This window comes from Vanessa cardui, chromosome 24 (assembly GCF_905220365.1).
Source record: "Vanessa cardui chromosome 24, ilVanCard2.1, whole genome shotgun sequence".
Taxonomy (NCBI): domain Eukaryota; kingdom Metazoa; phylum Arthropoda; class Insecta; order Lepidoptera; family Nymphalidae; genus Vanessa; species Vanessa cardui.
Genome location: NC_061146.1, coordinates 5891373 through 5915678, shown reverse-complemented (window position 1 = coordinate 5915678; position 24306 = coordinate 5891373). Strand labels below are relative to the sequence as shown.

Sequence of the window (24306 nt, the reverse complement as noted above, 5' to 3'; positions counted from 1 at the left end):
AAACACATGCAGGTTTCCTCACAATGTTTTCCTTCGCCGCCGAGATCAGGTTGAATTATAAACACAAATTTTAAGCACATGAAAATTTCGACTTCAGAAAAAATATCAGGCATCAGCCTGCCTGGGTTAAACCCGCAATCATCGGTTAAGATGGACGCGTTCTAACCACTGGGCCATCTCGGCTCATGAAACCAACTGAACCAATATACCGTAATACTATGATTGCGAATGATTATAATTTCCCTTAAAATGTTTATGGATGAAGCCTTTTAATTTTAAAGTACAGTTCCTAAAAATAACTAGATTTATATGTAATACCATCATCTCTATAACATTTACGGGAGAATGAAGTCACTACAAATTACTGAACACCTGAAACATCCTACTGAAACACCTATTAAAAAATTGGCAAACGATTAAGCATTAGCGTATTTGGCATAGGCTGCATGGGTGAACCCTGAAAAGTAAAAAAACTTACCTACATCATTGTGACACATCTGCTTACTTTGGCCAATGGCAGAGCCAATCATGAGATTTTGGCAATTTTGGCAAGCAGAGCGAGGTCTAATACGCCTCGTATGTGTTTCCCTTGTGGTGCAGCTAGGAAAAACATAGATTTCTTCGTCGTTCGTCTATTTGCTATATTGTAGGAAAGTGATAAATATATTTATATGATGCCTATTGAAAATATATATATGATAATATGGGGTACTTGTTTAAATACGGAGTCTCTTTGACCACGTACCGCACTAAAGAAATAAAATTCGTACACAACACATCGAGTTTTAGAAACGTTACGGGGTATAATAAGCCCCGTACCGTAGGGATAGAAAAATATAAAAAAAACTGTACAACCACATCAGCACCAATAATTACTGACGAATATTTTCATGTATACAACAACAACAACAACAACAGCCTGTAAATTCCCACTGCTTGGCTAAAGGCCTCCTCTCCCTTTGAGGAGAAGGTCTCCCTTTGAGGAGAAGGTATTTTCATGTATACTTAAGCAAAAATTTGCAAATTTATATACAACAACAACAGCCTGTCAATTTCCCACTGCTGAGGCCTGAGGCCTCCTCTTTGAGGAAAAGGTTTGGAACATATTCCATCACGCTGTACCAATGTGAGTTCGTGGATTCACATGTGGCAGAATTCTCTGAAATAAGACATATGCAGGTTTTCTCGCGATGTTTTCCTTCATATAAGCACATGATAATTTAATGATGCTTGCCTGAGTTGAAACCGCAATCATCGGTTAAGATACACGCGTTCTAACCACTGGGCTAACTCAGCAATTTTACATAATGTTTGAAAATATATTCTTCGCATTTCAGCACCTGAGCAAAGTTACCAATTCGCTGGTAACCGAGCCGCTATTCCGCTTGGACGGGCTCGAGTTTATGTTGGAGAAAGATAAAAATAAGAATTTTTCCTTCTACAAATGTTCGTATAAATATGTATTTTTAAATCTCACTAATGGCCCTAATGTAAAAGGTTGTTTGTATGAATGAATCTTCAAACACGCTCAGATGGGTGAGATATACCAATCTGCTGATTGGTAGAGATGTCAATAAAGTCATGACATGACTTTTTATTTATATTTATTTAAAAAAAAAAACAATAATGTACAGATTGAAATTAAACTAGTTATAACGGATTTGAATCGCGTATATTAATTATTTTTGACATCCCGACGTTTCGAGCACTTTACAGCGTTCGTGGTCACGGGTAGACTGACCCGGGATGTCAAAAATAATTAATATACGCGATTCAAATCCGTTATAACTAGTTTTATTTCAATGTGTAATAATCGCGAAAATTTAAGACAACATAATCATGTACAATCAAAGTAAAAAGAGGTTCGTCACCATAAGATCTATTTTCGTGTGCTCAGTACGATTTATAATTTGCTTTACGGATCGAGAATGACGTATTGCGTCGCAATGTCATTATAAGTCACAGAGTACTATGTAAGTTTAATTTTATATGCAGTTGTCTGTTTAGTGCGTTAGTCTCAAAAGGTACTAAGAGATAAGACTTGATAAAGGAATTAATTTGAAAACTGACGAAGGTTTCCTTACTCTGACTGTACATTTGATGTTTTATATGATAATGCTCTTAATGTTCAGCATAGCAGTCAATCCCAAAAGATTATAAACACAGATCGTCAGACCACATTACATTTCATAAGTTCCATAATCTCTTGATTAATGATAAAAGTATATTAAACCTTTTTCGAATGCATGTATATTTATTTCATACATTGTTTGCCTAATTTTGTACTTAAACTTCATACGGAACACCCTCCATCTTATTGCATGGATTAAATGTTAATTGGTTTAGAACTTTTTTTCAGTAGTTCACCAGTAGTGGCCCTCAGCTTTGCTCGTGTTTTAGGGTGTTGTTTGTCATGTGTTATTCAAAAAAATAGCCTACGTCCTTTCTTGGAGTCCGAGTTCAGCGTCACACCAACTTTCATTAAATTCGGTTCAGCGGTTTGCCCGTGTAAGAGGGGCAGACAGACAGACAGAGCTACTTACACATTTATAATATTAATATAGATTTCTTAATATCAGTCCCAGACGATGTGAGTGCAGAGGAACTAAGTTCTCTGGAAAAGTTAGTTGAGAGATTGCGAGCGGCGCGGGATGCCCAAATGATGACAAAGTCACCGGGGTCCAGCGGGACGCAGTCAGACCTGCTATGTACGATCTGCTACGCCAGACCTGCGGATACAGCATTCATGCCATGCGGACATCACTCTTGCAGGTATTTCTCTATAGCAAAATACAGCGGGCGTGGTCCTGTTTATTTGGAAACCATGTATAGTACGACACAACTTAGATGTAACCGATAATTGCCGATTTATTAGAAATAACTCCTTTTCTCGCTATGAGTCAATTCAACCCGAGAAAGCAAGTGCATGTAAATCGACGAATATATTAGGTCATATGATAATATAAGTTATTACATTTGCGTAAAGATCATATTAAAATAAGAAATAAATATCGATAATTTGGGATAGCGTACTTATTTCGGATGTGATCGGTTTTACGAATTTTGCCGACGCTATATCTAAGTTGTGTCGTACTCTACTTATGTGGTTATGCACGACACATGTGAATAGAATTCAATTATGAAACAGTTTTTAATTATGTGTGACCGATAAAATACTTCGCAATGATATTTTTCCTTCGATACAATTAATTTATGGCCACACAGAATTAAAACTTCTCTTACACTCGACCAAAAAATAATATAATATTGATAACTGTGTTTATATAAAGATATTTTTTTTTCCTAAGATAGTATATCTTAGGAAAAACAATACAAATAATAAGTTGCTTAGTGGTAGGTCTTTGTGCAAGCCCGTCTGGGTCAGTACTCATCAGATATTCTACCGCCAAACAACAGTACATGATATTGTTGTGTTCCGGTTTAAAGGGTAAGTAAGCCAGTGCAACTACAAACACAAGGGACATAACATCTTAGATCCCAAGGTTGGTGGCGCATTGGCGATGAAAGGAATGGTTAACGGTTCTTATAGCGTGGTGGTGACCACTTACCAACAGGTGGCCCATATGCTTGTCCGCCAACCAATAGCATACAAAAAATCCCGTAGATATCTATTAGATTGGAATTTAATGTAAAAACTTTATTGAAATGTAACGAATTCGTAATAATTCAGTAAATATACCGAAAGGTCTTTGGAAATTTTCGTATTCTCATTTCACAGTAGTTCGCTTAGCATAGTACGACACAACTTAGATGTAGCATCAGCAAATTCAATAAAATCGATTACTGCCGATTTACACAACCAATAGAGATAGCTCCCTATCGCGCCATTCGACGCTATTCGTCGCTATAGATTCATGCGTCAGTTCAACCAGAGACAGTGAGTGTATGTAAATAGACATGTCAAATTGACGAATATATTATAATAGGTCATTTGATTTATTTATTTTAATCTTATTTCATTTTGGGACTTTTGTCCAACACAGACACGTCAGTCCCATTGTACCCTTTTCCTTTGGTTTTGAAATTACTTAATATTCATTGCTATTAAGTAGAACTCCAGGAGCATTCTAGCAGAGGTCATATGATATTACAAGTTATTAAGTTTACGTACGTAGAAACGAGATGGCCCAGTGGTTAGAACGCGTGCATCTTAACCGATGATTGCGGGTTAAACCCAGGCAAGCACCGCTGTTTCATGTGCTTAATTTGTCTTTATAATTCATCTTGTGCTCAGCGGTGAAGGAAAACATCGTGAGGAAACCTGCATGTGACAAATTTCATAGAAATTCTGCCACATATGTATTCCACCAACCCGCATTGAAACAGCGTGGTGGAATATGTTCCAAACCTTCTCCTCGAAGGGAGAGGAGGCCTTCAGCCCAGCAGTGGGAATTTATAGGCTGTTGTTGTAAGTTTACGTAAAGATCATGTTCACATAAGAAATAATTATTGGTAATTTGGGATAGCGTACTTGATTCGGATGTGATCGGATTTACGAATTTTGCCGATGCTACATCTAAGTTGTGTCGTACTATACATTGCGTTGTTTCAGGGCATGCATAATGCAACATCTCCTGAACAGCAAACAGTGTTTCTTTTGTAAAGCTGAAATCGATACTGTTCGAGAAATCGAGCCAGTTAACGCCTAATTTAGATGAATATTGTCTTTATGAAGAGTTTTCTAATTGTTATTTATTTTGTAACGAATTAATTTTAACGTATTTTTATATTTTATAAAGTCAATTTTTAACTGAAATTTTGTTTTATTTAAGCAATTTATTATCGTTTAAAATATTTTCTCAAACCATAATCACTAATGAAGTTATGTCTGTAATTTCAGGATGAAAAAATAAAATTACATCGATACAATATCTCGATTTTTAAAATAAGAAATAGTGTTATATGCCAGTGTTAAATACAAATCTATATAAAATAATATTAACTATAGTTGTACAAATTATGAATTAATTACTTTCAATAATAATAATTGTAGATAAAAAAGTAAATTACGATATAGAATCAAATAACATAACACCGTAATGGAGGCTAGTGTTACTCTAAGTAACCGTCTAGTTGATAATACCAAGATTATTAAACATAAGCAACCCGTATTCATATATATAAACATACTGTGGAAATAATGTCCAGAATATGGGCATAGTTTCATGTGATTTGGTCGATATATTTTACATAAATATAGCAATACAATTCTTAAAAACAGATTAACAATTAAATATTCAAATATATGCATCGAGAAATATAAATTATAAGTACAGATATTTTTTTTTAAATGAATATCGGTATTAATTTGTTAAATAGGAGAAGTATCATTTTTTCTAATTAAAATTGAGCAGTTCTTGACCCAAATATATTTATAATTCTTTTTTTTTTCACGAGTTAAGGTCTTAGTTTTACGCAACAGCATTTTGTTGAATGTTAACGCGTCGTTAAATTATTGTCAGCGTGCATTCGTGTGAGTGACAGCCATGTTTTGAAGATGTGTGAGTGTATGTCTTAGTGTGCGTGCATTGAAAGTAAAATTGTAGTGGATGTAAGTGGTTAATTGATTTGGTTATGTATTATCATTGACGACCTCCAAGGTAATGTATATGATGTTGACCTTGTTTTTTTATTTATTTATGTGTCATAGAAATATTTTAATCGATCACTGCTTTTCTTATTTCGTAGTACGTATCGCATGGAATGTATGAATATAATACCTAAGTGTTAGGTACTCTTTCTTAAAATTAAACTCGATCCCTGGGTAACGAAACTCTTGTTAATCGTATCACAATGAAAATGTTACGTTACAATTACTACAAAATACAGATCTAAAAACGGTCAGAGAGTACAGACTAGACTTTAAAGTCTATTTTTTTATTAATGTATAAAATTTTGTGAATAAATCATTATGATGTTATATAGATAATATAGACCTGCGAGCTTTTCAATATTTTAAAAATTACATATCTATGGGACAGGCTCTTTCTTGACCTCAAAGATATTTGGTGATCGGAAATGAAGTACTAACTTATTATACCCATAAGGGTTCTATTTGAATTCAAGTTTTTTCCGTACCATTTCATCAAAATTGGTTCAGTATATTGATAAACGCGTATTGATAGAGAGATTGAGACTTTCATATTAACAATATTAGTAAGGATTGTTTTGGTAATCATAAGAAAGACTATTTATTTCTCATCGTATAATTCAAATAAACTTAAGTACATTTGTCTACAAATATAAAGCAAGGGAACACTGTATAGTCTAAAATATTGGAGCAAAAACACTAAAACTAACTTAGATTAAACTACGAACACATATCTATGGCCCCTTGTTATTCCCGAGGGGTGAGTAGGCGTAGTACCCGACGCTGGGGCATTCACAGGTTCCTCTTGGACCTGGAACGCCTCTTGGACCTCTTGCTCCTATAATTTGATAAGCATTTATAATACATATATATGTTGAAGGTTATTAAGAGGTACGGCTTTGTGAGCTGAGATGGCCATGTCGTTAGAACGCGTGCATCTTAACCGATGATTGCGGGTTCAAACCCAGGCAAGCACCACTATATATATGTGCTTAATTTGTGTTTATAATTTATCTCGTGCTCGGCGGTGAAGGAAAACATTGTGAGGAAACCTGCATGTGTCTTATTTCATCGAAATTCTGCCACATGAGCATTCCACCAACCCGCATTGGAACAGCGTGGTGGAATATGTTCCAAGCCCTCTCCTTAATGGAAGAGGAAGCCTTATCCCAGCAGTGGGAAATTTACAGGCTGTTACTTTACTCTACTTTACTTTACGGCTTTGTATAGGCCCCTTTTTTGGTGCTACCCATTAATCAGTTTACTGTCATACTAGCTCTGCCCATGACTTCGTGTTTGAATTTAACAAAAAAGTTATTGTTTTAACCTAAGTCACTCCTTATTTCATCAGCTATCCATCAGTAAAAGTTCCGTCCAAAATTGAATTGCTGTTTCAGATATTAGCCGGAACAAACAGACAGACACAAATACGGACACTCGTTTTATCATATTTATTTTGCACCTCCTTGACAAAATCAAAATGTAATAACACATTGTAATAGGACCGGATATAAATCTAAAAATTATAAATTTATTACAATAACTAACCTTCTCTCCCAGGATCACCACGTTGACCAGATCTGCCTTCTGGTCCAGGTGGTCCCATCGGTCCTGGGCCATAAAAAAATTTTTTTTAAATACAAAGCAACAACAAAACAGTTTATCTTGAAATAGAAATTAGACGTAGAATTGGTATGCCCCTTTGGCCATATCTATGTAACATAATGGAATAATATTTCAACATTAATTTTCATTTCAAAAGTTTAATTATGTTTTAAGGTTCCAGTGCCTCTAGACCAGGATCTCTTTAAATAAAACTAGTTATAACGGATTTGAATCGCGTATATTAATTATTTTTAGCATCCCGACGTTTCGAGCACTTTACAGCATTCGTGGTCATGGGTAGAGTCTACCCGTAATATACGCGATTCAAATCCGTTATAACTAGTTTTATTTCAATGTGTAATCGCGAAACTTTAAGACAACATTAGCATCTCTTTATTTTGCAGCCAGGCCTTCAAACCCCTAAGTGCATTCGAAAATAAAAACCGAATATAACATTCTATTCCTGTACATGAATAAGTTTTGTTAAAATTCTGCATTATGAAATAATTTGCAAAAGCCAGTGTATAAAAATATATATAAGGGCAATTATATGAATGCATTATAATTAAAAAAAAGACTTGGTGGTATGGCTTTGTGCAAGCCCGTCTGGGTAGGTACCACCCACTCATCAGTTATTCTATCGCCAAACAACAGTACTCAGTATTGTTGTGTTCCGGTCTGAAGGGTGAGTGAGCCAGTGTAACTACAGGCACAAGGGACATAACATCTCAGTCCCCAAGGTTGGTGGCACATTGACGATGTAAGGAATAGTTAATATTTCTTACAGCGTCATTGTCTATGGGTGATGGTGACCACTTACCATTAGGTGGCCCATATGCTCGTCCGCCAACTTATACCATAAAAAAAAGACAATAAAAAAATATAGATTTTTTTATGATGAATCATCATAGCCGAGCGGAGCATGGTCAATTGGGAACCTATCCTCCTATGAATAAGCTCTCTAAACGTAAAATAATAAAACGCACCTGATAATCCACCCGGGCCTTCGGGTCCTGGTAGTCCAATACCATCTGCACCTCTCTCTCCTTTATCACCCTTGTCTCCTGACAGACCTTGGGCACCGGGAATTCCCGGCTCTCCGGTCTCTCCAGGATAACCACGGGGCCCCATTGGACCAGAGTCACCAGGTGTTCCTAGGAGAAAGTAACAAAATATAAATAAATATAAATATGAGACAACATCACATACATTACTCTGATCCCAATGTAAGTAGCTGAAGCACTTGTGTTATGGAAATCAGAAGTAACAACGGTACCACAAACACCCAGACCCAAGACAACATAGAAAACTAATGGTAATCTACATCGACTCGACCGAGAATCGAACCCGGGACCTCACAGTGGCGTACCCATGAAAACCGGTGTACACACCACTCGACCACAGAGGTCGTAAATATATTTAAAAAGAAAATCAGAAAAATTAGCTTATTTCTCTTATAAAGACCTATTTAAACCACTTTCTTTAGGAGGTCTCAAACTCGTCGCTCAGCTAATCATAGTCCATATAAGAACTATATCTAAAGAAAATGGCTACAAATCAATAGGTTATTATCAAAATTATCACACAACGTAACTCCGCCAATATTTAGCCTGCAATAGTAATTCAAGATGTAAATAAAATAAATAAATAAATATAAATATGAGACAACATCACGTACATTACTCTGATCCTAATGTAAGTAGCTGAAGCACTCGTGTTATGGAAATCAGAAGTAACGGTACCACAAACACCCAGACCCAAGACAACATAGAAAAATAATTATAATCTACATCTCGGCCGGGAATCGAACCCGGGACATCGGAGTGACCTATGAAAACCGGTGTACTCATCACTCGACCACGGAGGTCGTCAATAAACAGCTGATAACGCCTTAAATATATAATAAATCTTACTGGATTGTGAAAGATAATGTTACTTCTAAAGACATACCTGGATTACCGGGAGGCCCTGGTCTGCCCGGAGGTCCTCGTTTACCCTCAACAGGCGCTATATTTGGTACTACCAATGATGCTGCCAACTCTTTGAATCGTTCTATTTATAAAAAAATAATAATATATAAAAATTATCCAACGTTTACTTGGTGGTAGGGCTTTGTGCCCGTCTGGGTAGGTACCACCCACTCATCAGTTATTCTACTGCTAAATAACAGTACTCAGTATTGTTGTGTTTCGGTTTGAAGGGTGAGTGAGCCAGTGTAACTACAGGCACAAGGGACATAACATCTTAGTTCCCAAGGTTGGTGGCGCATTGACGATGTAAGGTAATATATTTTACAGCGTTATTGTCTATGGGTGATGGTGACCACTTTCCATCAGGTGTCCCATATGCTCGTCCGCCAACCTATACAAAAAAAAACAAACAAACAATTAAAATTTACAACAAAAGTGGGATGGATTCGATTTAATTCTCAGCAGCCATTTTCTACAGTGAATAGCTAACAATCTAAGAGATTAACAAACAGGTTACCTCCCTCTTATAATCGGATGGGTCACCCAAGAGACAGCACAGGAAATTAAAAAGCATCTCAGCAAAATTATCAGCAACTCAAGAGTACAAAGTTGCTGTTCTTAGTCTCTCAATCTTTTAGCCCGATTAGAGATATCCCTAGATGGTTCACAACAACAACACAACAACAGCCTGTAAATTCCCACTGCTGGGGTAAAGGCCTCCTCTCCCTTTGAGGAGGTTTGGAACATATTCCACCACGCTGTCCCAATGCGGGTTGGTGGAATACACATGTGGCAGAATTTCTATGAAATTTGTCACATGCAGGTTTCCTCGCGATGTTTTCCTTCACCGCTGAGCACGAGATGAATTATAAAGACAAATTAAGCACATGAATCAGCGGTGCTTGCCTGGGTTTGAACCCGCAATCATCGGTTAAGATGCACGCGTTCGAACCACTGGGCCATCTCGACTAGGTTGGTTCACATGCAGCACTAATAAATGTCCGAGACGTGGCTGGCTCCCAAATTTCAAACATGCTCTATGTTTACGTAGATTTTTTATCTATCTATTTGTCCAAGATTATGAGATCTGCTGCCTTGTAATATAGCTAATATCCAATGAGGTAATCTTGCCTTATAGGGCAATTTATAAATACAATTCCATTTTACCTTTAATGAGATCTTCGCAGATATTTCTAACTTCATTCTCTGATATTGACGATGGCTAGAACAAATACATATTAAAATACTAAAGCAGCACGACCAACGGTGTTCTAGTAAACAGATATGTCATTAAAGCGCAAAAAGTGAAGACTAGAAAACGTCCTAATCGGGACGTTTGCCTTTAGCCGTTTTCATCATAATTATGCCAGTAATACGTTATAATACATCATAATAATGCAGTAATACGTTTTGCGTAATTAAAACATGTAGTTATCCCTTTTACTTATTGTTTTTTTATCAAGCTATCCTTATTACTTGTAACGAAATGTAAAATAAACGGTCCACGGCGCGGCACACTTTTTTTCTGTTGTTTAGTATGGGTATAACATATCTGTTTATTAGAATATCATTGAGCACTACAATCAGGAAATTGCCTAACGTGTAATTGAAATCGAATTTTACCATCAAACTAAAATTTATATTTCTTCGACTAGTAAACTTAATCATCATTGCAATCTTACCTGAGTAACGATACTACTGGGTGCTGGCAAACCCGGTAGTCCCCTCTGTCCTGGAACGCCTGGAACACCATCTATTCCATTTCGTCCTGGAAATCCTGGAAGGCCGCTTTCTCCTTTCTACCCCAAAAAGTTTTGGAATATAAAGCTACATACATAATATTTTAAATTATTAAAAATTGTAAAGATAACTCTTCATGAGACTTAATTTATGCAAAATTGGATATAACAAGCTTTGTCAGAATTGTCAAGTCCAAAATTGAACCCACCACCACCACACCAACAGCCTATAAATTTCCCACTGCTGGGCTAAGACCTCTCTCCCTTTGAGGAGAAGTTTCGAAACATATTCCTCCAATGCGGGTTTGTGGAATACACATGTGGCAGAATTTCTATGAAATTTGTCACATGCAGGTTTCCTCAAGATGTTTTCCTGCACCGCCGAGCACGAGATGAATTATGAACACAAATTAAGCACATGAATAATAAGTGATGCCTGCCTGGGTTGAACCCGCAATCATCGGTTAAGATGCACGCGTTCCAACAACTGGGCCATATCTCCTCCGATATTGAAAATATCTTGAAATCTAAATTTTTGCTTACCTGACCCTTCTCCCCTTGAAGTCCAGGTGACCCAAGTAAACTAATAGATGGTGATGCAGTTATTCCAGGTGGACCAGGTACTCCGGGTAATCCTCTCGGCCCTTCAGGACCCTGGTAACATAGACAGTCAACAACAACAACTACAACAACAGCCAGTAAATTCCCACTGCTGGGCTAAAGGCCTCCTCTCCCTTTGAGGAGAAGGTTTGGAACATATTCCACCACGCTGGTGCAATGCGGGTTGGTGGAATACACATATGGCAGAATTTATATGAAATTTGTCACATGAAGGTTTCCTCACGATGTTTTCCTTCACCGCTGAGCACGAGATGAATTATAAAGACAAATTAAGCACACGAATCAGCGGTGCTTGCCTGGGTTTGAACCCGCAATAATCGGTTAAGATGCACGCGTTCTAACCACTGGGCCATCTTGACTCATAGACAGTGTCTAAAAATTTGTTTAACACGTCTTTTTTTTATTATTTGATTGTACAGTCAGACTAAGAAAACCTTCGTCAGTTCTCAAATTCATTCCTTTATCAAGTATTTAACTCTTAATACGTTTTGAATCTAAACATAAAATCATTGCGACGCAATATGTCATTCTCGGTGGATAAAGCAGATTTTATCGCTCGTATTGAGCACACGAAAATAGACCTTAAGGCGACGCACCTTTTTTTACCCCGACTATACTATTATTTTCAATTCTTTCTCAAACCCGTGTCATCACGTTGAACCAACATCCACACGATGACGACTCCATTACCTTGCATTAGTATCCTTTTAAATAGGTAACTTTCCTAATCTGGGGTCAAGGCAATGATGTTCTAGTAAACAGATATGTCATTAACGCGCAAAAAGTGAAGACTAGAAAACGTCCTAATTGGGACGTTTGCCTTTAGTCGTTTTCATCATAATTATACCAGTAATACGTTATAATACATCATAATTTTGTAGTAATTTGCGTAATTAAAACATCTAGTTATCCCTTTTACTTATTGTTTTTATCAACCTATTATTTTTACTTGTAACGAAATGTAAAATAAACGGTCCCCGGCGCGGCACATTTTCTTCTGTTGTTTAGTTTGGATATAACATATCTGTTTATTAGAATATCATTGGGTATAGGGCATTGGTCCAGAAAGAGCATAAAAGTCATTGAACTACTGATTTTCTTGCCGGCTCTTCTCGCTAGAATCTACTTTCCGAAACGGTTGTAGCTTCACTTAATACAGTTGTTAAATGACGATTCAAAAGTGCTTGTAAGAGCCTACTTGAATAAAGTACTCGTGTAACTATACCAAAGCACTGCAGTGTAAATATTGCCTTCTACGTGTCTGCTACTAAAACTTTTCTTACGAAAAATTCAACCTTAACCAGCCTTTAGCTTTTGGGTATGTGATCTTCTAAATCAGCCGACGATTTGCAAATTCCATATGTCCTGAGCTAATGATTGGTATTATATTAATGGCATTTATACCAAAATGGTGGCAAAAAATATACTTACTTGCGGTCCTTCAGGGCCCCTTTCGCCTGGAGATCCCTGCACGCCTGGCAACCCTCTGCCTCCTGGTATACCAGGTACACCTGGTGGACCTTGTATACCTGGTTGACCCTAGCAAAAATAATAAATACCATTGAACTTATCTATAGAAAAACATTTACCAAACCATTTCATTTATAGAAATAATGACATAAAAATACATCTCAACTAAGAAATCTAAATCTAAAAGGTAATTCTGTAACAAGAAACTCGAATCTCACTGCAGAACACCATCGAAATATCAGAATTAATAGGATACATTCAGGTAACAAAATGGCGTATCATTTTACAGTCGGGGTAAGAAAAGGTTCGTCACCTTAAGATCTATTTTCGTGTGCTCAGTGTGAGCGATAATCTGTCATTACCGATCGAGAATTAAATATTGCGTCGCAATTATTTGATGTTTAGATGCAAAAGGTACTAAGAGCTTAAGACTTGTCAAGGAATAAATTTAAAAACTGACGAAGGTTTTCTTACTCTGACTGTACATCGGTTGTTAATATTTCACAAGTGAGAAAGAAACTGCGAAACGCAGCTTCTTTCTACTTGGCGGTAGGGCTTTGTGCAAGCCCGTCTGGGTAGGTACCACCCACTCATCAGTTATTCTACCGCCAAATAACAGTACTCAGTATTGTTGTGTTCCGGTCTGAAGGGTGAGTGAGCCAGTGTATCTACAGGCACAAGGGACATATCATCCTAGTTCCCAAGGTTGGTGGCACATTGACGATGTAAGGAATAGTTAATATTTCTTACAGCGTCATTGTCTATGGGTGATGGTGACCACTTACCATCAGGTGGCTCATATGCTCGTCCGCCAATCTATAACATAAAAATAAAAAAAAACTTTGTATACATTACAAAGGAAAACATTTCCTCATTGATTTTAAAATGATAAACAAATAAAATAATAAGTACTGACAGCGACACCGGACAACCCCGGTGGTCCAATCGGCCCAGGTACTCCATCACGCCCTGGCTTTCCAGGAAGACCTCTCTCCCCCTTTTGACCTTTAGTGGAATAACTTGATCAATATACAGGGTTATTGGTAACTCGACGTATATCGATCATTTGACGACCTCCATGGTCGAGTGGTGTGTACACCGGTTTTCATGGGTACGAAACTCTGAGGTCCCGGGTTCGATTCCCGTCCGAGTCGATGTAGATTACCATTAGTTTTCTATGTTGTCTTGGGTCTGGGTGTTTGTGGTACCGTCGTTACTTCTGATTTCCATAACACAAGTGCTTCAGCTATTTACATTGGAATCAGAGTAATGTATGTGATGTTGTGTCATATTTATTTATTTATCCGTTAGGAGGTGATAGGGGTGACTATTTGCAATAATCTTAACCCCCATATGCATAATCCAAAAGTGACCCAATCTTGAGTTATCACGGCTTTTAGCTTTTTTCAATATTTGTCAAAAATATGGGTCACATTTGGATTATGCATATGGGGGTTAAATTTATTGCAAATAGTCACCCCTATCACCTCCTAACGGATATACAACGAGTTACCAATAACCCTGTATATAAATAAATAAAAAAAAATCATTTTGGACATTATTTGAATACACTGCATTTCGATTTGGATTCACATGTATAAAACGGCAGAAGTAAGTATAGCATCAGCAAATTCAATAAAACTGATTACTGCTGATTTATACAACTAATAGAAGTAGCTCCTTATTGCATCATTCGACGCTGATTATCACGTGATGATTCAAAATTCAGTGTCTAGATATGACCCAGCAATCATCGATTAAGACAGACATTTTAACTACTGAATCAGCTGGATTCTATCATAATATGTTTTCCTTTAATTTTCAATAGTATCTAACTCAAACTCAAACCCAAATTCCTTTATTCACTATAGAAGCATCACACTTACTTATTGATTGTCAAATAAACACTAACACCGGTTCGGAAAAAGGAACACCCTGACCTGAGAAGAACCGGCGAAAGAAACTCAGCGGGTCTTTTTTTGTCGTCGTGAAATCGTTTCATTCCCAAGGTGTGCTATCAAACATAAACTCGCTAATTGTATAGTAACCTTTTGCACTCAAGCGTTCCTTAACAATTTTTTTTAAATTTGGCAACAGAGGCATTTTGAACGATTTCTGGGATCCTGTTGTAAAACCGTACACATTGCCCCACAAAAGAGTTACTGACTCTTTGCAGTCGAGTAACAGGAGTAACAAGATTGTGTTTGTTCCTTGTACCGATGATATGAGAATCACATTTTCTCATAAAAACATTACAAAATATAGTATTGAGAAGCATCAGTTAATATCTTAATTTCTTCAAATCTATACCTTAATGATTCCTTGGCTCCTAAGTTATATATCTAAGTAGTTTCTAGTTTCATTAATTCGATAATATAAATTATATATTAAATTGTTATACAATACCATGAGTTAATGGAACGTTGATGTTAGTTGCTGGACCGGGAGGGCCTATGGGGCCTGGTTCTCCGCGAAGCCCCATAGGACCAGGGGGACCCGGGGCACCCTGTTAATGACGTCATTTGTTTAAGTATTAAAATTAGATGCACTAATTTATTTTACTTTAAATTAATGTTTTTAGTAACATTTTATCACTTAGTCCAAAGTTTGTTAATATGCTTGTATTCACTGTATAACAATGTATAATGTAATATAACATATGTATATATGTTAACTGGACTATGTACTACATATGAGAGAGTATTTAATCTCTTGCTGTCTCTTGCTGATTCTTCAAAGTATATAATATAATAATATAACAACAGCCTGTAAATTCCCACTGCTGGGCTAAAGGCCTCAACTCCCTTTGAGGAGAAGGTTTGGAACATATTCCAACACGCTGTTCCAATGCGAGTTGGTGGAATACATATGTGGCAGAATTTCTATGAAATTTGTCACATGCAGGTTTCCTCACGATGTTTTCCTTCACCGCTGAGCACGAGATGAATTATAAAGACTAATTAAGCACATGAAACAGCCTTTTGCCTGGGTTTGAACCCGCGATCATCGGTTAAGATGCACGCGTTATTGATTTGATTCTTCAAAGTAGTCAAATGTAAATACAATGCAAACCAAACGACGATTCAACTCATAAGAGTCTTAAATGAAAAATATCTTGATTTTGTATGCTTACGTCTCTTCCGTCTACTCCTGGAAGTCCAGCTAAGCCAACTAACCCAGCCTCACCTGGATCACCTAAAATACCAACAACACACTAAATCGTCGAAGAACTGAGGAATATGGATAAATATGGTAGTATAATAACGACCGTCCGTGGTCGAGTTGGGTACACCGGTTTTCATGGGTACGCCACTCCGAGGTCCTGGGTTCGATTCCCTGGTCGATGTAAATTATCATTAGTTTTCTATGTTGTCTTGGGTCTGGGTGTTTGTGGTACATTGCTTCTGATTTTCCATAACACAAGTGCTTTAGCTACTTACTTTGGAATCAGAGGAATGTATAGTACGACACAAATTAGATGTAGCATCGGAAAATGCAATGAAATGAAAATAAAACCTCGCGTCAGATAAAGCAAGTGCATGTTAATCGACGTGTCAAATTGACGAATATATTAGGTCATATGATATTACAAGTTAGTATAGTACGACACAAATTAGATGTAGCATCGGAAAATGCAATGGCATGAAAATAAAACCGATTACTGGCGATTTACACGACCAATAGAAATAGCTCCCTATCGCGCCATTCGACGCTATTCGTCGCTATAGATTCACGCGTCAGAGAAAGCAAGTGCATGTAAATCGACGCGACAAATTGACGAATATATTAGGTCATATGATATTACAAGTTATTACGTTTGTGCAAAGATCATATTCGCGTGAGAAATAAATATTGATAATTTGAGATAGCGTACTCAATTCGGATGTGATCGGTTTTACGAATTTTGCCGATGCGACATCTAAGTTGTGTCGTACTATACGTTTGTGTAAAGATCATATTCGCATGAGAAATAAATATTGATAATTTGGGATAGCGTACTCAATTCGGATGTGATCGGTTTTACGAATTTTGCCGATGCTACATCTAAGTTGTGTCGTACTATACGTGATGTTGTCTCATATGTATTTACATTTATATATATGTATTTATATACAACAAATGTTCTACTTCATTTAGCATGAATCTTCACTTCATCGAAAGATTTCTTGGTTTGGTATGGTTGAAAGTTAACACACCCAATTCACTACTTCGGCTTTATAATTAAAATGGTCAATTGTGGAGAATTACTCAAAATTTTGATGAACATTGACTAAAGATATAATCGTTGAATTTTCAAATATCTTGACCAAAAATTTGCTACATTTTTTTATGTTATAGCTGACGAGCATATGGGCCACCTGATGGTAAGTGGTCACCATCACCCATAGACAATGAAGCTGTAAGAAATATTAACTATTCCTTACATCGTCAATGTGCCACCAACCTTGGGAACTGAGATGTTACGTCCCTTGTGCCTGTAGTTACATTGACTTACTCACCCTTCAAACCGGAACACAACAATACTGAGTACTGTTATTTGGCGGTAGAATAACTGATGAGTGGGTGGTACCTACCCAGACGGGCTTTCACAAAGCCCTACCACCAAGATAAGTCTAAATTTCAGTCACCAAATACGCTAACCGCTCACTAAGGTGCTACGATATTAGAATCTCGACGTTTTAAGTGATCTTCTAATGATGTCCATACGTGAAAATAAATAATTTGTTTATAAATATACAGAAGTTATTAAAGATGCATGATATTAACAGTACGACCGAGTGAAAAATAATATATCTTAGTTAGTTATTACGAAATTATTTTTATTAATCAATTAGGGCCCAATAGGCTATTTGACAATGCGAAAAATAAATTTATTAATGTAATCAGTGTATATTATGTAGTTTAAAAATGGTTATTTACTAACGAAAGTTGAAAATAATACTTAACCCTTATCTTTATTTTGTATAGTATATTATACATATAACTTCACAAAAATATACTATTATAACAAATATATTTTAACATAGTTTTATTGAACAAATGACATTTCTAGACGTTTCTTTATACTTAAAAAATAAAAATATTACATTATCTGTAATAATGTTAAATCAAATTTGAAAAATAACTGTCAAGATGAACCGTTATTTTTTATCCAAGGTAAGTTTTATTTTATTTTTATTATTATGCGCCTTAATGTGTATGTATTTTATAAAATAAACATTCTGTAATGTCTGAAGTTACATATTTTTATAAAATTACTGTTTTCTCTATACGAATTAGCATGAATTTGTCGTGTTTTTTACTAACGTATATTATACTATACAATGCCACAAAAGGAGTAATTTACCTTTCATTTGATGTGTATAGAATAATATACATTGCTAACTTCACGGGATCAATATTATTTTACTCTAAACTTACTAAACTTTAAAATAAATTTAAGATACTTGCAATCTTCTTTTCTATTTGAACTACTGAATCAATTTTATTATAATTTAAAAAGAACCTACTACCCTGTTGATTTTAGAAATCGTCTGCTGAGATACTCACGAGGTTGTGGGCTCGATTTCCATAAAATTATTATTTCTTTTATTATTATTTTGTGTTCTCTATTATTTATTAATACTGCATGATAATTTTCTTCATTATGGGACCAATAATAAAGTATTTACCTATCTATAACACACTATTGCTTTACTAGAATGATGGTTGGGATGGTTGTTTTGCATGTTTCTTTTGCTTTGGTTTTAGACTGCTATGAGTGAAAAAGATAGGCGGATTTTATCCTTAGTGCCTGTAAAGAATGCAGACTCTGACTCAAGTGATGGGACAAATAGCGTGATGAAGCTGGAATGATTGGACCGGCAGAAAGTTCCGAAGCAGCCTCGATAAATTCCAGCTACGAAAGGTTAAACCTCTTACAAAGTTCTGATGATGACGGAACGCATACAGATTACAATTATGCCAAAACAACTGAAGTTCTTCTTACTTCCATTCTTAAACAGGTGTTTCCTAATCCATCAGAGACTAATTATGACGCAGAACCTTCAATTTCATCTTTACCCTCTTTACTGTACTAGAAAAATCAATTTACCTTTCGTTGGCAAAAAGCACAGTTCAAAAACAATGTAGAAATAGCCAAACCTATGTTTTTGAAAAATGTACCATCTTATTGGTCTCCATTAGTTAAATTTTATAGATTTTTTAGAAGACTTAGTAGATATCATTATAACTCACACTAATTTAAATAGCACACAAAGAACTGGAAGATCCATAAAAGTTACAAAAGAAGAAATACTAGATTTTTTGGCGATTAATATCATTATAGGCAATTGTAGGGGCAATTGTAGGCATTATAGGCAAATGTGTAAGGTTCACCTTTGTTATGTGAAAAAACTAAATTATTTTTTAGAGTCACCAACAAGCAATAGAGTCTATGTTTTTATAATAAAAACATTTTTAGGGTTTTAATTAGGTAAAGTTTTTATTCAAAAAATATTTCTTTTTAATTAAATATTTTTATTATCAGTAATATATGTATTTTTATTTAAAATTATGCCGTTTATTTTTTGGTAAATGTTAAAAGCAGTTTAATTCAAACCCTGCCTAAATAAAGCAATGTATAGTATAATATACAGTCCCAAAAATGCGCTAATCACAGTAAACGTAGCAATGTATATTATAGTATACATATTGTTTTTCCGAAATTTCCATATCATGATTTTTTAATTTATTTTTTTTATGTTTTTATGTTATAACCCAAAGAAACCAACGAAATAATTTGTTTTTGCTTTTCTTTGAAAAAAATTTTTTGCCACGATAAGGGTTAATTTATTCAAAAATCAATAAATAAAAATGCATATTTTCAAACGTTTGTCACGTGACCCAAAACGCTCCTGATTGGCCGGGCTTATGATGAAGTCACTTTCTTGTAAACCTTGCTTTTCTACTGTACTATATTTTAATCTGTGGTACATATAGTACCACAGATTAAAATACAGCAAAGTGATGTCACCGACCCCATTGCAGCGCCATATTGTCCACGTAGCGTTTTCGCGCGCTATTTAAATATGGAATTTTTAATATGATATTTTTCGGCAAATATGTACTAGAGATAAAAAACACAACTTTTACTGGGTTCCTTAACCTCTACTTAATAATATAAAATGGATTTTAAAAAACCAGTCAAATAGCCTATTAGTAGTGATAAATATACTTGAATCTAAATTACCAGTAGCTTGCTAGCTAGCTGGTTTGAAATGGAATATTATTCATATTTGGTTTCAAAGGGAATTTAAATTAATGATGTGTTATGACTATTCATTGCTTACAACTGAGAAAGGTTAATATTTGAGTCTTTATAAGAAAGAAATAATATATACCTTTAAAGCCTTGATCTCCTTTTTCGCCTTTCGATCCTCGTGGACCGTCCTTTCCTGGAGGTCCAGGAACTACTGTCACCTAGAATATCGCAAAAATAAAGATTTTTTTCATTCAAAACGCTTAATGCAATGCTCTTGATATCTTAAATCGGACCAGTAATGTTATTCAGCTTTTTCTCTGAATACACAATCTCTTGTCTGATCTGATCAGAGACAAAAAAAATACATTCTTTTACTAATATAATATATTTAATTGAAAGATTAATTACATTCCATTAGAAGTACATCAAACCCTGTGCCAGATTTATCCCATTTGGGCAAACAACCGACATATAGTACAACGCCCTAAGTTACGCACAATTTGTACTCTTGCATAGTTGAATAGTCTTTGGAAATTAGCTCCATAATCTGTATTTTTGTACGTACGATATATTATAGTCTTACAAATAGTCAATAAAATACATACGTTATTAGCGTTTCCCGCTGGTCCCCTTTCTCCTTTCTCCCCTTTAGTCCCTGGAGGCCCCTCTATACCAGGGGGCCCTTGCAAGCCACGTACTCCCTACAAGTTTTTATAAAGTAATTACTTTAAAGTAATAAAACTTAAAGTATGTCAAAATCAGAGATATAATATAACACATCCTTACCGGCAATCCTGTGTAACCTCTAATACCTTCCTCCCCTTTTGGGCCTGGGGGCCCTTCAGGACCCTTGAAAATTAAATTTAAGTTATTAATGCAAATTTACTTATAAGAACTACATCAGTATTTATGTGGTGAAGTCTCATACCGGTGGACATGTCTGGTTACACGTTTGTTCCAAATAAGGGTCAACATTGGGCGGCACGATGGGAAACTGAAAAAAAAATAGTGTTAATTTATTAGTTTATTAACTAAGTAGCTTATTGAATAGCAATAGGATATATATATATATATTAAAAAAAAGTACAACGTGCGTACAGATGTCATTAATTTTAAATCGGTCCTAGGTTTTTAAATTCGCAAAAATCTACGAAATTAACGGGAGGTTTGCATGCGACCCACTAACTTAATAATCATTATGACAAAATAATTTAAATAAAACAAATTACTTTAAAATAACAAATAATAATAGTGTGACGTCACAATTACGCCCTTAGAGTTTATGCCATAAGCCACATCGGGCAATTGAGTTAGTGAGATAATCTAACAATAATTTACGCCTACGAATGATAGTGACAATGTAAACGACCATATCGGGCCAAACAATATATTCTACTGTTATATATATAGTAATAAATTTACTATCCAACTGCTTCATCCACCATATTTGATCTTTGATGACGTCATATTTCAATAATTACAACAACAACAACAGCCTGTAAATTCCCACTGCTGGGCTAAAGGCCTCCTCTCCCTTTGAAGAGAAGGTTTGGAACATATTCCACCACGCTGTTCCAATGCGGAAGCGGTTGGTGGAATGCACATGTGGCAGAATTTCTATGAAATTTGTCACATGCAGGTTTCCTCACGATGTTTTCCTTCACCGCTGAGCACGAGATGAATTATAAAGACAAATTAAGCACATGAAACAGCGGTGCTCGCCTGGGTGAACCCGCAATCATCGATTAGGATGCACGCGTTCTAACCACAGGGCCATCTCGACTCTTCAATAAAATGCGTCAATAAATTTAATTAAGCTGTCAAATTATTTTGTCAATTAATTTTGTTGGTAGATGGTAGCAAAACTACTCAACTATCTACTATTACCACCTAATAATCCCCTCTCCCCGGGTAAATTATGAATGTACTTACTGGAGGTACGGTAGCAATCAAAAATTCGGGTATTTCCTGAAAACAAACAAATTATGAACCAATAAAATCATAATGACAACAAGATCGCTTATTCACTAATTATAACACAATAAAGAACAGTCCCAAAGCTGGGCAAAAATCTTATTCCATGAGCTCATGGAATAAGATTTTCCCTTTACCTATAACAGTGAAATATGCTGTAAATCATCAGCAGATGATTTACAGCATAGGTAAAGCAGATTAGTACCCATATAACTGACATTGCATAAAATTCAAATGGATTTAAATTCCAAACTGAAAAATCTGCTTTAATTTTTTTAGTATTTTGATAACGCTTTAAATCAAAACTCAAACCGTAGCTAATATTATAAACATGAATGTGAGTTTGTTTGTGTGTTATTCTCTCACATCTTGAGTATCCTGACCACCATGGAATTTGGCATATTTGGTGTCTGAGGTTTGGAAAGGATATATAACCTTTAGCTATACATTCTAGCTATACATTATATATTCTATACTAATATTAGAAAAGCGAAAATACTTCAGTTTGTCTATTATTTCTTTGTTTGCGGAGTCAATGAACCTTATTTAATAAAGCTTAAACTAAAATTGAAATGCTACTTTTGTTGCCTAACCGCTTAAAAGTCAAGCAAAGCCTTGAGACAATTAATTAACAATGACATCAAAATGGTAATAACTGTAACACAAAAAATCTTTCAAATCAAAAATCTTACGATTTCTTCACAGCTCTCATCTGTCAGGTTGTAACGGTTGCAGCTCAAAGATAACCACTGGAGATCAATCTGAAAAGATCGTTGAACACTCATCCTTAGATCTAAGATAACGTTGAACAATAGTGACTCAAGGGCACAGGTCACTTTTATAATGCAGTATGTCACGTTGAAACAGATTGTGATAATGAACCGTGTGTCTTTGTTATGAAGCTTATCTTTGAAAAGACAATCAAAAACACTATCAGAATCAAAAACAAAATCAAAATATACTTTATTCAAGTGATTTTACAAGCACTTTTGAATCGTCATTTAACAACTATATTAAATGAAGCTACCGGATCGAAAAGTAGATTATACCAAGAAGAATCGGCAGGAAAATCAGTAGTTACTCTTTTTCAACATTGAAAAGTACAGTCATATTAGTTAATGACCATTATAAATGTATGTAATTTATCCTGTCTGGAAGTCTACAAGTATTAATTCGACGGTTTTTTATATAATAATCTTGAATAATATGCCTTCTTTGCCAATGAATTTTTTACAAGTTATTTAAATTTACGAAACGGCAAATTTAAAAATGTGTGCGGAATTTTATTGTATAAACGGATACCATTCCCCAAGAAGGATTTATTGACTTTGCGGAATCGGAAACTTGTAGTTTATCCTTACTTCTTGTGCACATACAATGATTATCACAAATTTTATCAAAATGATCAATGTTGAGCTGAGATGGCCCAGTGGTTAGAACGCGTGCATCTTAACCGATGATTGCGGGTTTAAACCCAGGCAAGCACCGCTGATTCATGTGCTTAATTTGTCTTTATAATTCATCTCATGCTCAGCAGTGAAGGAAAACATCGTGAGGAAACCTGCATGTGACAAATTTCATAGAAATTCTGCCACATGTGTATTCCACCAACCCGCATTGGAACAGCGTGATGGAATATGTTCCAAACCTTCTCCTCAAAGGGAGAGGAGGCCTTAGCCCAGCAGTGGGAATTTACAGGCTGTTGTTGTTGTTGATCAATGTTACTATGAATAATACATAATGTTGTTGTAAATATATTGTGACGCACAATAAATTTTCCTACTTTGTTAAAGACATCCGAAGAGATTCTCTAGTATCGTAAATAAAATTGGTATAGTCGAGGCTGTGATCGTTTGACAATTAGTTCAGTTCTGTAATTCCTTACCGGAGCTGGAGTTCCATCGTCGTTGCTGATGATGGTGATAGACGTCGCTTTGCTAAAGTCGTGAGGACTTATATACTCCGGTTCTAACTGGAACATCAAGAATAAAAAAGAATAATTTAGAACTTGTATCTTGTCTACAAGCATTATCTATACTTCTATACATTACATAGTATAAAACAAACTCACTT

At 35.6% G+C, this 24306-nt stretch overlaps 2 protein-coding genes across 2 annotated transcripts in view; one reads left to right on the top strand and one right to left on the bottom strand.

Annotated features, from left to right (window-relative positions):
- LOC124540241 (E3 ubiquitin-protein ligase RNF123-like) overlaps nucleotides 1–4670 on the top strand; it is an 80425-nt gene extending 75755 nt beyond the window's left edge. The window contains exons 33-35 of the mRNA XM_047117706.1: nucleotides 1338–1446; nucleotides 2580–2772; nucleotides 4574–4670. Coding sequence (XP_046973662.1) covers nucleotides 1338–1446; nucleotides 2580–2772; nucleotides 4574–4670 — 399 coding nt within the window. The remainder of the gene's footprint in view (nucleotides 1–1337; nucleotides 1447–2579; nucleotides 2773–4573) is intronic.
- A 1537-nt stretch (nucleotides 4671–6207) lies between these two features.
- Nucleotides 6208–24306, bottom strand: part of LOC124540320 (collagen alpha-1(IX) chain-like) — a 30806-nt gene continuing 12707 nt past the window's right edge. Inside the window, exons 6-23 of the mRNA XM_047117806.1 lie at nucleotides 24119–24205; nucleotides 22926–22994; nucleotides 22192–22227; nucleotides 21188–21253; nucleotides 21046–21108; nucleotides 20865–20960; nucleotides 20399–20477; nucleotides 16150–16211; nucleotides 15423–15522; nucleotides 13933–14021; nucleotides 12978–13085; nucleotides 11469–11579; nucleotides 10869–10985; nucleotides 10354–10408; nucleotides 9167–9268; nucleotides 8203–8370; nucleotides 7160–7222; nucleotides 6208–6449 (exon numbers count right to left, since the gene is read on the bottom strand). Coding sequence (XP_046973762.1) covers nucleotides 6346–6449; nucleotides 7160–7222; nucleotides 8203–8370; nucleotides 9167–9268; nucleotides 10354–10408; nucleotides 10869–10985; nucleotides 11469–11579; nucleotides 12978–13085; nucleotides 13933–14021; nucleotides 15423–15522; nucleotides 16150–16211; nucleotides 20399–20477; nucleotides 20865–20960; nucleotides 21046–21108; nucleotides 21188–21253; nucleotides 22192–22227; nucleotides 22926–22994; nucleotides 24119–24205 — 1575 coding nt within the window. The 3' untranslated portion in view covers nucleotides 6208–6345. The remainder of the gene's footprint in view (nucleotides 6450–7159; nucleotides 7223–8202; nucleotides 8371–9166; nucleotides 9269–10353; nucleotides 10409–10868; nucleotides 10986–11468; nucleotides 11580–12977; nucleotides 13086–13932; nucleotides 14022–15422; nucleotides 15523–16149; nucleotides 16212–20398; nucleotides 20478–20864; nucleotides 20961–21045; nucleotides 21109–21187; nucleotides 21254–22191; nucleotides 22228–22925; nucleotides 22995–24118; nucleotides 24206–24306) is intronic.